The sequence below is a fragment of the Cetorhinus maximus genome, chromosome 23, assembly GCF_964194155.1.
Source record: "Cetorhinus maximus chromosome 23, sCetMax3.hap1.1, whole genome shotgun sequence".
NCBI classification, from domain to species: domain Eukaryota; kingdom Metazoa; phylum Chordata; class Chondrichthyes; order Lamniformes; family Cetorhinidae; genus Cetorhinus; species Cetorhinus maximus.
In genome coordinates this window covers 27,271,031-27,287,624 of record NC_135901.1, presented here as the reverse complement: position 1 = coordinate 27,287,624, position 16,594 = coordinate 27,271,031, and the positions used below count along the sequence as shown (strand labels likewise).

General features: G+C 45.6%; 4 protein-coding genes across 7 annotated transcripts in view; 3 read left to right on the top strand and 1 right to left on the bottom strand.

Moving 5' to 3' along the window:
* LOC144697927 (uncharacterized) overlaps nt 1-12,602 on the bottom strand; it is an 84,701-nt gene extending 72,099 nt beyond the window's left edge. The window contains exons 1-2 of the mRNA XM_078569889.1: nt 10,740-12,602; nt 5,537-5,705 (exon numbers count right to left, since the gene is read on the bottom strand). Of these exons, the coding sequence (XP_078426015.1) occupies nt 5,537-5,705; nt 10,740-12,502 (1,932 nt within the window). The 5' untranslated portion in view covers nt 12,503-12,602. The remainder of the gene's footprint in view (nt 1-5,536; nt 5,706-10,739) is intronic.
* The window catches only part of LOC144697925 (uncharacterized), a 203,828-nt gene that overhangs the window by 31,702 nt on the left and 155,532 nt on the right, over nt 1-16,594 (top strand). The gene's annotated exons all lie outside the window — the stretch shown is intronic.
* Nucleotides 1-16,594, top strand: part of LOC144697214 (uncharacterized) — a 129,656-nt gene that overhangs the window by 1,305 nt on the left and 111,757 nt on the right. The window lies entirely within an intron of this gene.
* The window catches only part of LOC144697221 (uncharacterized), a 264,883-nt gene that overhangs the window by 185,550 nt on the left and 62,739 nt on the right, over nt 1-16,594 (top strand). The window lies entirely within an intron of this gene.

The following is a 16,594-nucleotide window of genomic DNA, read 5'->3' as shown; positions in this document are numbered from 1 at the left end:
AGAGGCCGTTCGCCTGCTGTGAGTGTGGAAAGGGATTCACAGAGTCATCTAACCGACTGAGACAACTTGGCAGTCACTCCGATTAGAGAGCCTTCTGTTCAGACTGTGGCTGTTAATTGTATCAATTGAGGTTAAGCATATACAGGTGGAGGGCATTGATTAGATGCTTACTTGAGCACATATAAAGTGACACTCATGCGGTGTGGAGGAGGGTGAGGAGGGAGGAGGACCTCCTCATAATCCTGCTGCAGGGCCTGGCTAAGGTGGTCATCAACAGGTCCAGGCAGCGGGCGACTGAGGGGGTCGTATGGCCTGTTTGCCTCTTTTCCGTGGCTACGTTCGCGGCCGGGTGTCCCTGGAGAGGGAGACGCGGTGTCCGCCGGCACCATCGAGGCCTTCCATGCCCGGTGGGCACAGTGGGGACTGGGATGCTTTGTTGATCTCTCAAATCACATTTTAATTTGAGGTTGTAAGTTTCCTTTAAGGTTAGTTTTTCTTTTTGCAGTATCCCTTTAAGGGGCTGCTTTTCACTTTGTTCCTGATTTGTTAATTTAGTTTAATCAAAAGAGTATAAAGCCACACTAATTGGAGACTTAAGACATAGGAGCAGAAGTAGGCCATTCGGCCCATCGGGTCTGCTCCGCATTTCAATGAGATCATGACTGATCTGGTAATCCTCAACTGCACTTTCCTGCCTTTTCCCCCATAACCCTTGATTCCCTTACTGATTAAAAATCTGTCTATCTCAGCCCTGAATATATTTAATGACCCAGCCTCTGCAGCCCACTCCGGTAAAGAATTCCACAGATTCACTACCCTCTAAGAGAAGAAATTCCTCCTCATCTCTGTCTTAAATGGACGACCCCTTACTCTAGGATTGTGCCCTCTAGTCCTGGGCTCTCCCGCAAAGGGAAACAACCTCTCAGCATCTACCCTGTCAAGTCCCCAAAGAATCTTATATGTTTCAATAAGGTCACCTCTCATTCTTCTAAACTCCAATGAGTACAGGCCCAACCGACTAAACCTCTCCTCATAAGAAAATCCCTCCATACCCGGAATCAACCTAATGATTCTCTGGACTGAATCCAATGCCAGTATATCTTTCCTTAGATAAGGGGACCAAAACTATTCACAGTATTCTAGGTGTGGTCTAACAAGCGTCTTGTCTAGTTTTAGCAAGACTTCCCTATTTTTATACTCCATTCCCTTTGAAATAAAGGCCAACATTCCATTTGCCTTCCCTATTACCTGTTGACCTTGTATGTAAGCTTTTTGTGATTCATACATGAGGATCCCCAAATCCCTCTGTGCTGCAGCTTTCTGTTGTCTTTCTACGTTTAAATAATATTCCAACTCCTTTATTCTTCCTGCCAAAGTGTATTACCTCACATTTTCCCACATTATATTCCATCTGCCAAGTTTTTGCCCACTCATCTAACCTGTCTATATCCCTCTGTAGACTCTTTGTGTCATCCTCACCAATTGCCTTCCCACCTATTTTTGTGTCATCCGCAAACTTGGCAATAGTACATTCACTTCCCTCATCCAAGTCATTAATATATGTTGTAAATAATTGTGGCACCAATCCCTTTGGTGCCCCATTAGTTACAAGTTGCCATGCTGAAAATGCCCCCCTTATCCCAACTCTCTGTCTTTTATTAGTTACCCAATCCTCTATCCATGCCAACACCATGGGCTCTTATCTTATTAATTAGCCTTATGTGCCGTACCTTATCTTTTGGAAATTCAAATATATTACATCTACTGGCTCCCCTTTATCTATCCTGCTTGTTAGCTCTTCAAAGAATTCAAATAAATTTGTCAGGCATGATTTCCCCTTCATGAAGCCATAATGACTCTGCTTGATTATATAATGAATTTCTAAATGCTCTGCTATTACATCCTTTATAATAGACTCTAATATTTTCCCAATGACAGATGTTAAACAAATAGTTACCTTTTTTTTGTCTCCCTCCCATTTTGAATAAGGGTGTTACATTGGCAATTTTCTAATCCTTTGGGACTTTTCCAGAATCTGAGAATTCTTGGAAGATCACTACCACTGCATCCACTATCTCTGTAGCTACTTCCTTTAATATCCTAGGATGCAACCCATCAGGTCCAGGGGACTTATCGGCCTTTAGCCCCGTTAGTTCCCCTAGTACTTTTTCTCTGGTGATAGTTTTTGTATTTATTTCCTCCCCCAACACCACTCCCCCCGCCGGCTTTGCCCCTTGATGATTTAGTATTTTTGGAATGCTGTTAGTGTCTTCTACCGTGAAGACTGAGGCAAAGTATGTATTCAACTCCTCTGCCATTTCCTGGTTCCTCATTATTATCTCCCAAGTCTCATTCTCTAAGGGGCCTCTGTTCACTTTTCCCTCTCTCTTCCTTTTTATATACTTAAAGAAGCTCTTACTGTCCGTCTTTATATTACTTACTAGTTTACCCTCACAGTTTATTTTCTCCCTTTTTTTTTGGTAATCTTTTGTTAGTTTTTACAACTTTCCCAATCTTCTGGCTTACCACTAATCTTTGCCACATTGTATGTTTTTTCTTTCAATTTGATACTATTCTGAACTGCCTTGGTTAACCATGGTTGGTTTATCCCCTTCCTAGAATCCTTCTTCCTCACTGGGATGTATCTTTGTTGTGAGCCATGAACTATTTTCTTAAACGTCTGCCATTGTTCATCAACCATCTTTTCTGCTAAACTCCTTCCCCAGTCCACTCCAGTCAACTCTGCCCTCATTCCCTTGAAATTCCCTTATTTAAGTTTAGCACAGCTGTTTCCGACCCAAGTTTCTCACTCTCAAACTGAATGCTAAATTCTACCATGTTATCGCCATTGTTTCCAAGGGGATCTTTTACTCTGAGGTCATTTATTAAACCTGCCTCATTACCCATTACCACATCCAAAATAGCCTGATCCCTGGTTGGATTCACAACATATTGTTCTAGGAAACTGTCCTGAAGGAATTCTTGCTCGTGGCTACCTCGGCCAATTTGATTTTCCCAATCTACATGAAGATTAAAGTCACCCATGATTAATGTACTGGCTTTTTTACATGCCTTCATTATCTCCTGATTTATTCTCTACCCTATAGTAGAGCTACTGTGAGGGGACTATAGACCACTCCCACCAGTGTCTTCTTCCCCTTGCTATTTCTTACCTCCACCCATATGGATTCTACATCTTCCAGTCCAAGATCATTTCTTGCTCTTGCACTTATTTACTCTTGTACAAAGCTACCCCACCACCCTTTCCTTCCTGCCTGTCCTTTCGAAAAGTAACATACCCCTGAATATTTACTTCCCAGCTTTGATCTCCTTGTAACCATGTCTCCGCAATGGTTATAAGATCAGATCCATTAACCTCTATTTTTACCGTTAATTCATTTATCTTGTTCTGAACACTAGGAGCATTTAAGTAAAGAGCCATTAATTTTGCCCTTTTACCGTTTTTTTCCCACCTTTGACCATATTTGCTGCTGTTTTTTATGTGTGTACACTCTGTCCCTTCCTGTCACACTCTGGGAATCATTACCTAAATAGCTGCCCTGCAATACTGCCATATCCTTTAGCTTTGTAAGCCTATGTGTCCCCTCTCCAGAACCCGCCCCCCCCTCTATTTGCTGGGTGGGGGAGGAGTGGGCTGGATGACCTTTGAACTGGTGCATTGCGCGTCAGTGGGTGTCCAGCTCGCGGCCGATGTCATCCAGCAGCTTCAAACAGTGGTGTTCAGCCCCAACGGCACACGTGGCTTAGAGGACACTCAGGTGCTCGGTGGTTCCCGTCTGAGTGTACCCCTGCTCGGACGGAATTCCATATTGGCCCCAAGACCCAAACCCTCTCTCGGGAGCCTGGGCCCCACAGCCTGAGCTGCCTCGTGGAAATGCGCTCCGTGCCTTTTAGCTCGGCACGGAGGGGTTTCCTGTCTGGGCTGCTGCTGCACACCCTTCAACTCCTTGTCTTCGCCCACCGGCCAGACACGCCTTGGTGTGTTCTCTTACCATTTGGGGGCGGAGGTCCCCAGTTGCGGGGGGCTCTCTACATGGGGTCCTTCCCCTTTCCATCGGGGACCTGGGGTGGAGGGTGTTGCACGCAGCAGTCCCAGACAACCGCAGGTTAAGGGGGTTCACAGACTCTCAAGATGCCTGCGTTTTTTACAGCTTGGTGGAGTCCATGGACCACGTCTGTGTTAGTTGTAGTAGATTATTACAGCCCCTTTTCAGTTTTCTTAAGGGGCTTTTTCTTAATTTTTGGTTGCACTTCAGCCCCACGCTCCTGATCTTTGGGCACCTGGTATGGAGTGGGGAGGGTGAAGAGGGAGGAGGACCTCCTTGTAAGCCTGCCCCTGAGCCTGGCCGAGCTGGCCATTAACAGGTCCCAGCAGTGGGCAGTCGAGGGGTCGTCCATCCCGACTGTCTGCCCCTCTTCCCCGGCTATGTTCCCGGCCGGGTGTCCCTGGAGAGGCATGCTGGAGACCTTCCGTGACCGGTGGGCACCACGGGGGCTGGGGTGCATCATTAACGCACCCCCCCCCCCCAAGAACCACGTTTTAATTTGAATTAGACAAGTTTCCTTTATGATTTTTTGCTTTTAGTTACAGTGTCCCTTTAAGGGATTACCCTCTTTAATTTGTTAATTTGACCTTTCTGTTGATTTGTCAATTGGTTCTCGTTTTATTTGTTATCATGGGGAAACAATTTGGTTAGTTTCTTCATTTATTCTTTGTGCTAATTGGTTGGTTCTGTTTTCCTCAAAAGAGTATAAAGAGACACTTAACTGACATGGAGTGGAATGGAGTCAGGAGGTATATACCTGTAATGTTTCATTCTGTGAATAAATTTAAACCAAGTATAGATTGGCTCCAATAAAAACAGAAAATGCTGGAAAAAAGCTCAGCAGGTCTGACAGCATCTGTGGAGAGAGAAACAGAGTTAACGTTTCCCTAAGACCCTTCTTCAGTTTCAGTGAGATCGCCGCTCAGTCCTCGAAGCTCTATAGATTACAGGCCCACTTTCCTCAATCTCCCCTCATAAGATCGAGGCCTTCTGTGACCTGTGGGCACCGCGGGGGCTGGAGTGCATTGTCAGCCCCGGGTACCACACTTTAAAAGGAAACTTGCAGAATTAAATTAAAGGTTTGTTTATGTCACAGTGTCCCACCAGGGGCTGTCACTACCTTTTGTCAGTTTATTTCATTGGTTTAGTTTCCTTTAAAAGAGCAGATGAAGCCACACTTACTGACATAGGGTGGAATGGAGTCAGGAGGTATATACCTGTACTGTTTCACTCTGTGAATAAATCATCATTCCTTCAATGTCGCTGCATCAAAATTCTGGAACTCCCTCCCTAACAGCACTGTGGTTGCACCTACACCAGGTGACTGCAGCAGTTCAAGAAGGTGGCTCATCACCACCTTCTGAAGGGCAATTAAGGATGGGCAATAAATGCTGGCCTAGCCAGACCCACCCTCATCCATTGTTCCCCCTCCACCTCCTCGAGCCAAGGTTTCCAGGCAACCGGCTGACAGCCCCAGCCAGAGCCAGAAGCCGCTCGGAAAACTCCGCCTCTCCCTTTCTATGGTGGCTGGCTGGTCCAAAAAAAGATGCAGAGTGACCACTGGCAGCAGCCGCACTGCGCCTGCTCTGGACAGCTCGGCTCAGCAGCGCTCTCTGCGCCTGTGTGCTGGGCTGCCAGCTGAGGGAGTGGGGGAGGGGAGGGGACTTGGCAAAATGTCTTCCCTTCATTTTCTTCCCAGTTTGCTTTTAAACAGCACAGCTTTTGTTTTTAGCTTCACACACAGACTAACACTTCCTCCTGTGTCCAACATCTGTGAGTAAAACACTTTCTTTCCCCTCCCCCTGGGAAATACAGAGAGGTGTGGGACTCTGTAACTGGAATTAGTGCTGAGGGGGGAAATGCTGGGGATTTTGTGGAATCTGTTTTTATTGTATGAGCTGTTAAAAGTCAAATTTATCTTGTCTGTTCAAATACGATTTGCCTCTTAATGCATGCTTCATTTATGTGGGTTTTAGTTTGATTGTTATAGTAAAGGTTTTAAAAAGTGAAACCTTGTCCTTCAGTTTATTCCATTGGGGTTGTTTGGAAATTTGTTTAATTTAAGGTTATCGGCCTCCACAGGGATTGTAAGAACAGAGATATGTCTCGTGTTGTTATATGGTACATATTAGATATATTATTTATGGTTCTGTAATAAAGTACATTTATTATTATTTCTAGTCCTGTAAAATAGTACATTAGCTACGTAATATATTTCCAGTCATAGACTCATCATGGCACAGAAGGAGCCCATTCGGCAATAGAATGAGAATGGAGGGAGGGTGTGTGGGATGGTGATTTACAGCTTTTGGGGAATGAGACAGGAAAGAATGTTCCATAGAAACTAGAATTGTTGGTTCTGAACTGACAGTGATGACTTTTGTAAACTCCTTTTACAGGATAACAGAAGGGGAGGATTTGTAGACAGAAACCTCAAACCAAACATCACATCAAGTTCTGACAGAGTCACTCGATTCATCAGGACCTGAACTTCATTGGCCTTTGAATTTAGAAGGAGAAATGTTTGGCTGTTCTATCTGATTCAATAGGTTTTTAACATCAGCGTGACTGGAAAAGCACTGAGATGCACACACATTCTTCAGAGACTCGAGCCCCCATACTCCAGGGCCCACACTCCCAGTCCCAATACTGAGGGAGAGCATCTTTCGAGTAAGTCATTAACTCGAGGGTCCCATCTGCCCTCACAGGTGGATGTACAAGACTGAATTGAAGGCCACAATTGAAAGGAGAGCAGGAAGGGGAGGAGTTCACCCCCGGTGTCCTGGGGCCCGATATTTATCCCTCAGTCAACATCAGTAAGAACAGATGATCTGGTCATTGTCACATTGGCGACGGTGGGAGCTTGCTGTGCAAACATTGGCTGCCAGTTTTGCGACAATGACTACACGTGAGAAAGAGCTGCATTGGCAGTGAAACGCATTGACGTGCCCTGAGGTGGTTAAAGGCCCTATATGAAAGCAAGTTTCTTTTTACATGGACCCGCTCCTATCCTTCCAGGCAGATTGTCCAGCAGGACCATGAATCAGCATGAGCCAGCTGACTGGGGGGGCACAAGAACTCCCAGTGTGGACCGAGGCTGCTTCTCTTCAGAGGCCACTAAATCCATTGCGGGAAGTGGCCATTTAAAGAGGGTGCCTTGACTTGCTGGTCTGAGAATCCAGCCCTTTTCCCCCTGTGCAATGCTGGCTGAGAATAGACATCGGGGCTGCTCAATGTACTGAAAGTACCTCTGCCACTGAAGATGGGCGGAGATAATGTTTTCATCCCTGTTATTCTGTTTGTCTGTAAACAATTTATCTCCCAAACTAATGGATGGATTTTAACAAAACTCAGTACGCCGACTGGATATGGCCCACGGAAGAACTGATTTGTTTTTGGTGAGGATCCGAATCCTGGAATTTTTGAAGGGATCCGTACACATTGGGAGATCGGGAGAGTCGACCTTTTCTTTTCGATTGTTGTAGTTTGCTTTATTTCTAATGCTGATTGTTTTCGAATGTTGTGGATTGTCTCTGCTGCTGGGGTGGAATTTGTCACAGCTGTCAAAATGTGAGCAGAGTTTTCAGAACAGGTTGTTGGATGTGCAGATGGACGCTGTTAATAAATACATTAATATTTTTCTGCTTTGCAGATACAGAGCATGTTTTCATCCTTGATTGTCTGTCTTTAATACATCTCAAAAACTAACGGTTGGATTTGAACAAGCATAGTATGCAAATATGGTATGGCCCAAGGAAGAAATGATTACATTTGGTGAAGATGTGAACCAGATCCAGACCTTGGGATCTTTTGTATTTGTATGCAGAACCCGGTCCTCTGCAGGCAAAAGGAATTTGTCCAGGCATTTCACCTTTTAAATTAAACAAAAGCTTGGTGGACAATTATTCCCTGGTGCATTCCCCATGGCAACTCCTCAACCAATCAGGGTACATGTGCCAACCAATCAACACCCTGTTTCTCAGTCAGTATAAATTGTTGTTCCCTTTGACATTTGGTGTTCTTGCATCTGTCCTGATGAATGCAAGACAAAAAACTTCAACAGCATGTCTCATTTTTCAGAAATACTCGAAATTTTAAAAGCATTTGTTAACATTGGGAGATTATTTCACCCAATGTTTTTTTTCTCCACAACAATTTATTGTAAACAATGATAACAAACTGTCGTCGAAAAAGTCACATACATTTGCACGAGCAAATTTGTTAATTTTAGTGGTAAATGTTTAAGATCCAGATCATTTTCCAGATCTGAAGATCAATTCTGTACATGTAGTTAAAAATTCTGTTTACAAACGAATGTTTCTGCTCACTGCACAATGAGAAAGCAATGTGCAGCCATCAGCTAATCCCACACTCCCAATGAAGCCTATAGTCTGGTGTCAACTGATTGTGGAATCACAAACATGCTGATGTCATCTTATGACATCATCACAAATATAATGTGATGACATCAGCGGATTGCGCAATCCCAATGGAATGTGATGATGTCAGCTTGATCTTAGACATAAGCGGTGTGATGGGAAATGTACAGAACTGGACCAACTTTCTTCAATAGAGAAACTTTGCTGCCTGTCTCCCAACTCACACTCAGTCCCGTTCACCTATCACCCCCTGTGCTCACTGACCGACATTGGCTCCCACTCAAGCAATGCCTCAATTTTAAAATTCTCCTCCTTGGGTCCAATTTACCTCTGTAAAAGTGAATGGGATGTTGATTGAGCTAAATTCTGGCTCATTCTTTTCAAATCCCTCCATGGCCTTTTTTTCAAATCACCACGTGGTCACACACACTCTCCCCATCTCTGTAATCTTCTCCATCCCTACAACCCTCCGAGATATTTGTGCTCCACTAATTCTGGCCTCTTTACGATCCCCGGTTTCAATTGCAGAACCACTGGGGGCCGTGTCTTCAGCTGCCTGGGCCCCACACTCTGGAATTCTCTCCCTAAACCTCTCTGCCCCTCGATCTTTTTTGCTCCTTCAGGACACTCCTTCAACCTGCCTCTTTGACTAAGCTACTGGTCATCTGAGCTAATATCTCTTTATGTGGCTCGGTGTCAACTTCTGTTCGGTAATCGCTCCTGTGAAGCTCCCTGGGATGTTTAAAGGTGCTACATAAATGCAAGTTGTTTTTGTTGAGGTGTTTGAATTATTTTCAGGGGACCCCGCTATTGTTAAGCAGTCAAACACATTTTTGCTGCGTCCAGAGAGAGCTGCAGGAAGGCTGTTCGGTTTAATCGGCCATGCAAGGCTTTGTTTGATGTTTAAGAGGAGTGGGGACATTGTTATATCGGTCACTCAGAGCTGAACAGAAACCCGTCTCTTTAAATACGCATCCAGGGAAGAGGCTGAAATGAAATCTGTCCCTTATAACCTGCACAAAAGCAGGAGGCTCAGATTCACAGGCAGAAGGAGTCCATTCAGCCCATTGTGTCCCTGCCATCTCGTTGAAAGGACTCTGATTCATCCAACTGCTCTGTTTTTTCCCCTTGGCCCTACAAATTGCCAATTACCTTAGTGGGACTCACTTTCTGTTAAAGAGCCTGCCAGCCCCTCTCACCCACTTTCCCTAAAGTGCAGAAATCTAATCATGAAAAATCCAGAAAAATCAAATATTTTAACTGATAAAAGTTTATTAATGAAGCAGAACATGGTTAAAAAACAGAAAATTACTTGAGGATCAAAGACAACCAGAGTAAAAGGATGTGCACAATGTTCTGGACCCAAATGGTTTCTCTTTAATTCATCTGTACCCTGTTCGCTGCCCTCTTTGTGGAACACCTCCGCTCAGTCCACTAGCATGACCCTGACCTTCCAGTTGCTGCCATTATAATTCACCACCTTGCTCTCATGCTCACATTTCTGTCCTCGGCCTGCTGCAATGTTCCCGAGAAGCCCAACACAAGCTGGACAAACAGCACCTCATCCTACGATGAGGCACTTTACAGCCTTCTGGACTCAACACTGAGTTCAACAACTTCAGAATGTCAACTCTGTCCTGTGTTTTCAGTATTTTTTTATCAAGTGCCAGTCTGCATCTTGTTTTCATGTTTTTGCTTTCAGACAGAGCTGTCCTTTATTCTGCCATTAACACTTACTCTGGACCAATGCTTTGTTTCTTTACTGCAAACATTACCTCTCCCTTTGTCTTTTGTTTCATGACATTTTTGTTATTTAATCTGGTCTGCCCTCTAACCAATCCCTGACTTTCCCTTTTGTTCTACCTGACCCTCCCCCCTTTCTCAACAGCATCCAACCCATCACATTTCTCCCTCTCTGAAATTCTGAGGAAGAGTCATTTTGGACTGGAAAAGTTAACACTGTTTCTCTCTCTTCACAGATGCTGCCAGACCTGCTGAGTTTTCCTAAACTTCTTGAATTTATTTTAGATCCAGTAGTGGTAGGAAAAACACTATGTACTGTCCAGGATAAAATAAATGTCCTTCATCAGCTTTTGTGGATCATTTCAGTGGAAATGTGCACTCCCAGGCTCAAAGAGCATCAGCCCACTGGAAGCAAAGTCGTGAGACCGGCCAGTCCAGCAGAAAGAAACCCTCCGACCCTCCCACTTCACCAAGTGTCAGAATGAACATGTTTCAGTCCTGGATGTGATTAACGGCAGCAATAACAGCAAAATCCAACCCCTGGAATCACTTATGAACTCGCTGGTGTCTTAGCAAGTGGGGTGAATGTGTGAATCCCTTCCCACACTCAGAGCAGGTGAATGGCCTCTCCCTGGTGTGAATTCGCTGGTGTGTCCGCAGGTTAGGTAACTGAGTGAATCCTTTCCCACACTCAGAGCAGGTGAACGGCCTCTCCCCAGTGTGAACCCGCTTGTGTTTCTGCAGGTCGGATGACTGTGTGAATCCCTTTCCACAATCAGAGCAGGTGAACGGTCTCTCCCCAGTGTGAATTCGTTCATGTCGCAGCATGTTGGATGAATCACTGAATCCCTTCCCACACTGAAAGCAGGAGAACAGCCTCTCCCCATTGTGAACTCCCTTGTGTTTTTGCAGGTCTGATGAATCACTGAAACCCTTCCCACAGTCAGAGCAGGTGAACGGCCTCTCCCCAGTGTGAACTCCCTTGTGCTTATGCAGGTCTGATGAATCATTGAAACCCTTCCCACACTCAGAGCAGGTGAACGGCTTCTCCCTGGTGTGAATTCGCTGGTGTGTCCGCAGGTTGGATAACTGAGTGAATCCCTTTCCACACTCAGAGCAGGTGAATGGCCTCTCCCCAGTGTGAACTCGCATGTGTTTCTGCAAGTCGGATGAATGACTGAATCCCTTCTTACAATCCAAGCAGGTGAACGGTCTCTCCCCAGTGTGAACTCGCTGGTGTCGCAGTAGGTTTGATGAATCAACGAATCCCTTCCCACACTGCAAGCAGGTGAATGGCCTCTCCCCAGTGTGAACTCCCTTGTGTATATGCAGGTCTGATGAATCACTGAATCCCTTTCCACACTCAGAGCAGGTGAACAGCCTTTCCCTGGTGTGAATTCGCTGGTGTGTCTGCAGGTTGGATAACTGACTGAATCCCTTCCCACACTCAGAGCAGGTGAATGGCCTCTCCCCAGTGTGAACACGCATGTGTCTCTGCAGGTCTGATGAATGATTGAATCCCTTCCCACACTCAGAGCAGGTTAACGGCCTCTCTTCTGTGTGAACTCGCATGTGTTTCTGAAGGTCGGATGAGTTACTGAATCCCTTCCCACATTCAGAACAGGTGAACGGCCTCTCCCCAGTGTGAACTCGCTTGTGTTTCTGCAGGTCTGATGAATTACGGAATCTCTTCCCACACTCAGAGGTGAACGGCCTCTCCCTGGTGTGAACTCGCTCGTGTGTCTGCAGGTTGGATAACTGACTGAATCCCTTCCCACACTCGGAGCAGGCGAATGGCCTCGCCCCAGTGTGTACTCGCTGGTGTCGCAGAAGGTTGAACGAGTTACTGAATCCCTTCCCACACTCATAGCAGGAGAACGGCCTCTCCCCGGTGTGAACTCGCTTGTGTTTCTGCAGGTCGGATGAATTACTGAATCCCTTCCCACATTCAGAGCAGGTGAACGGCCTCTCCCCAGTGTGAATTCGCTGGTGTTTCAACAGGTTGGATGAGTGGGTGAATCCTTTCGCACACACAGAGCAGACGAATGGCATCTTCTCCCCAGTGTGAAATCGCTGGTGTGACTGCAGGCTGGATAACTGTCTGAATCTGTTCCCACACTCAGAGCAGGCAAATGGCCACTTCCCAGTGTGAATTTGCTGGTGCCTCCGCAGGGTGGATGAATGAGTGAATCCCTTCCCACACACAGAACAGATGAATGGCCTTTCCCCAGTGTGACTGCGTCGATGAGCTTCCAGCTGAGATGGGTATTTGAATCCCTTCCCACAGTCCCCACATCTCCACGGTTTCTCCATGGTGCGGGTGTCCTTGTGTATCTCCAGGTCCGACAATCAGTTGCAGCCTTGTCCACACACAGAACGTGTATAATGTCTCTCCTCACAGTGAATGGTGCGATGTTTCTTTCAGGCTGTTTAACTGGTTAAAGCTCTTTCCAAAGTCAGTGCACTGGAAACACTCACTCGGGTGTGTGTGTCTCGGTGCTTTTCCAGTCACACTGAGGCTTAAAACCTTTTGAAGAAGACAGAACAGACAAACATTTCTCCTTCTAGATTCAAAGGCCAATAATATTCAGGTCCCAGAGAATCGAGTGATTCTGTCAGATCATGACGTGGAGTTTGGTTTGAGATTTCTGTCTGCAAATCCTCTACTTATAATATCCTGTAAAAGGAGTTTAAAAAAATCATTATTATCAGTCCAGAGTATAAATTCAGAACAGACAATTCTAATTTCTACAGCACACTCTTATAGCACACTGTACCCTCTCTTGTTCCCCAAAAACTGTAAATCTCCATCCCACACACAGTCCCTGTATTCTCACTCTGCTACACTCTCTCCATTCTAAATCTAATCTACCCAGTATACACCCAATCATACTGTACTTAAAATGTACAGTACTCCATTACATAATCAGAGACACATGGGGTGTGAGGGAGAATTGTATTTCAGCAGCGAGTTGTGATGACCTGGAACTCACTGCCTACGAGGGTGATGAAAGCAGAGACGATCAATGATTTCAAAATGAAATTGGAAGGGCGCTTGAAGGAAATAAGCTAGCACAGGAATGGGGATATAGAGGGGGAATGGGACTGATTGGATTGCTCCACAGAGAGTTGGCATGGGCTCGAGTTGCCAAATTGGCTCCTTCTGTGTTTTTAATGAATATATGACCAGAAATAAATAACATAGTTGCAGTACTATATTACAAAACTAGAAATAGTCATTTGGTAGTACAAGACTTGAATATTGCTGAAAAAAGACATGTTGAAGGTTTTCATTTTGCACTCATCAGGACATTTTGCAAAAAGACAAATATAAGGGGAAAACAACAATTTATTCTGTATGTGAAGAGAGTGCTGATTGGTTGGCAAGTGAACTCTGATAGGTACAGATATTCTTGCGAAGTGTCCTGATGAGTGCAGGATGAAAAGCTTTGATATGTCTCTTTTTTCAGCAAAACTAGAAACAAGAATAAATGAACTTAACTACAGAACCATAAATAACATGCTAAAATGTCCCCTATCACAACATTAGACATCTCAAAGTTTTCTATTACTGTATTGTCCAGGGGCAGCACTCTTATGAAATAAAAGAAGGGACACTTCAACCTTGGGACCAGGGGAGGGTGGTGGTGGAATGCTGGTGACCATGAGAGAGGGTTGAGGGCGGGTGTTTGTGTTTCAACATGAGAGGTGATGGGGAGGAGGGGTCTTGAGACAATAATAGTGGGAGGGTAGGATTTAAAACCAACTAAAACTTACAACTTATCTTGTTCAGTCACAACATCATCATCTCTCTGCTGGCCGACTCACCCACTTGCCGTCCCACTCAAATCACTCAAACTCACCCTGGAGACTCCTGGGATCAGTTTCCCACAGGCTGGCCTAGAAATACGGGACAAAAGGTAAAATAAGGAGCAATCTCTGAAAATATAGGACAGTAAATCACCCTGAAGTTGTCCCCTTCAATGTCAACCATCTCCTGGGGAAACCACCCCTTTAATTGTGAACATTAGGAAAGAGACCATCCTTTTAGCCAGACAAATAAATGTGTCAATCTGAGGGAGCAAAGGATGTCAATGTCTTTAAGAGAGAGAGAGAGGGAGAGACCTGGGCCAACCTTTCCAGAGTCTGCACCCTCCCTGGATTCACTTCCTTTCCCTTCAGTTCCTGCAAGTCAACAATTTCCCCCCAGAATGAGAAAAGAAATGGAAAGGGGGAAACATTGATTTCCTCACAGATGTTGCCCAGAGGAGGAAGTTTTAGTCTGAAGCTCATTGTCCAACTTCCGCGTTGTGACGTCTACAACGGAACCCTGCCTGAATCAGCCAATAGGAATCACTCTGCTCCGCGGTGACGTCCTCGGGTTCCAGTCTGCAGGCCAGGCTCGCGGACACGGGAAAAACTGGAGGTCAATGAGCGCGCGGCCTTCATGCGACCACCAGGCAGGAGCCGCACATGCGCAGCTGTGCGGCAGACTCGGCACATGCGCTGTCCCGGGCTGCCCGCCCGCGCGGCGGATAGAGAGGTTTCCGCAGCGCGGGCGATTGTGGGAGCTGCGGCCGTCATTACTCATCCGGAGCCCAGTCTCCAAACTCCTGGGACTGGGATGGAAAGTGGGGGTTGGGGGGCACAGTAACCCCACCCTGACACAAAGTACATGTGGGTAGTCACTGGATTTGATTGTGACGCCCCCTTAGCAAAACAGTTTGTTAACATCATGTGTAAATATTTAGACACCTGGGTGACAGATTGGGGAGGGCAACAGGTGAATGTGAAACTGAGGCCTAGTGTCCCTTCCCAGGGAAGGGGAATTAGGGTGTTTACTTCTGCTCATGTTAATGACCCCTGTAACTGAGCTGGAGTTTAATATTCTGGATGTAAGTGGAATGAATCAGCTTTGGATTGAAAGTGTCATGTCCTTGATGTGGGATAAATTGGGATTGCTGATTTGCTGAGTGAGCTCAGTTCTCTTTAAGAACTGCTGTGTGTGATCTCTCCTCATTCATTCAGGGACTCTCAGCGGACATTATTTTACAATAAAACAGGTCCCTTTCAGCATCACACCCAAACAACTCCTTCGTGTGAATTCAACTAATCCATGTCTGAAATGTTCTACTTATTGAAATTACACAGAATTAACATCAAAGGACCAGACCATTCGGGCCACCTGGTCTGTGATGTTTTTTGTTCTCCACACATGCCTCCTCCCACTCCTCTTCACTTCATTGTCAGTCGGGGCTCAGTGGGTAACACTCCAGCCTCTGATTCCTAAGCATCTGGGCTCTTGCCCACAATCAGGAATTGAGCACAAAACTCACATCTGACCCTCCAGTGCAGTACTAAGGGAGTGCTGCCCTGTCGGAGGTGCCGTCTTTCAGGTGAGATGCTACACCGAGGCCCTATTTGCCTGCTCGGGTGGATGTAAAATATCCCACTTCATTATTCTGGAAGAAGAGCAGGGCTATTCTCTTTGGTGTCCAGGTCAACAATTATCCCTCAATCAACATCACAAAAACTTATCATCTGGTCATTATCACGTTGCTGTTTGAGGGACTTTGTAAATTGTCCAGAAGAGCTAGAGAGTCTGCAAAAAGATATAGGCAGGTTAAGTGAGTGGGAGAACATTTGCAGTTGGAGCATAATGTGGGGAAATATTGGGAAGGGTGTTCCAGGGTTTTGACCCGGTAACAGTGAAGGAATGGTGATATGGATCTGAGTCCGAATGGTGAGTGGCTTGGAGGGGAACTTGCAGGTGGTGGTGCATCTACTGCCCTTGTCCTTCCGGGTCGGAGTGGTCACGGGTTTGGAAGGTGCCGAATCTGCAAAGTCTGTCCACAATCTACAAGGCACCACGTGATTCAGGAGAAGCTCTGGGATCCCCGGTTAGCATTAGGTTTATTTACAGGTTAGTGTATATTCTGGGTTAGGGTTAGTGTTGGGTTCAGTGTTAGGATTAGTGTTATGGTTAGGTTAGGCACTATGGTTAGGTTTAGAGTTAGGTTTAGGGTTATGGTAAGGTTTAGTGTTAGGTTTAGGGTTATGGCTAGGTTTAGGGTTAAGGTTAGGGTTGTGTTTAGGGTTATGGTTAAGGGTAGGGTTATGGTTAGCTTTAGGGTTAGGTTTAGGGCTATGGTTAGGTTTAGGGTTAATGTTATGGTTAGGTTTAGGGTTACGGTTAGGTTTAGGGTTATGGTTAGGTTCATGGTTAGGTTTAGGGTTATGGTTTGGTTTAGGGTTAGGGCTAGTTTTAGGGTTAGATTTACGGTTAGGATTAGTGTTACGGTTCAGCTAGGTTTAGGGTTAGGGTTGGGGTTATGGTTTGGTTCATGGTTAGGTTTAGGGTTATGGTTAGGTTTAGGGTTAAGGCTAGGTCATGGCTAGGTTTAG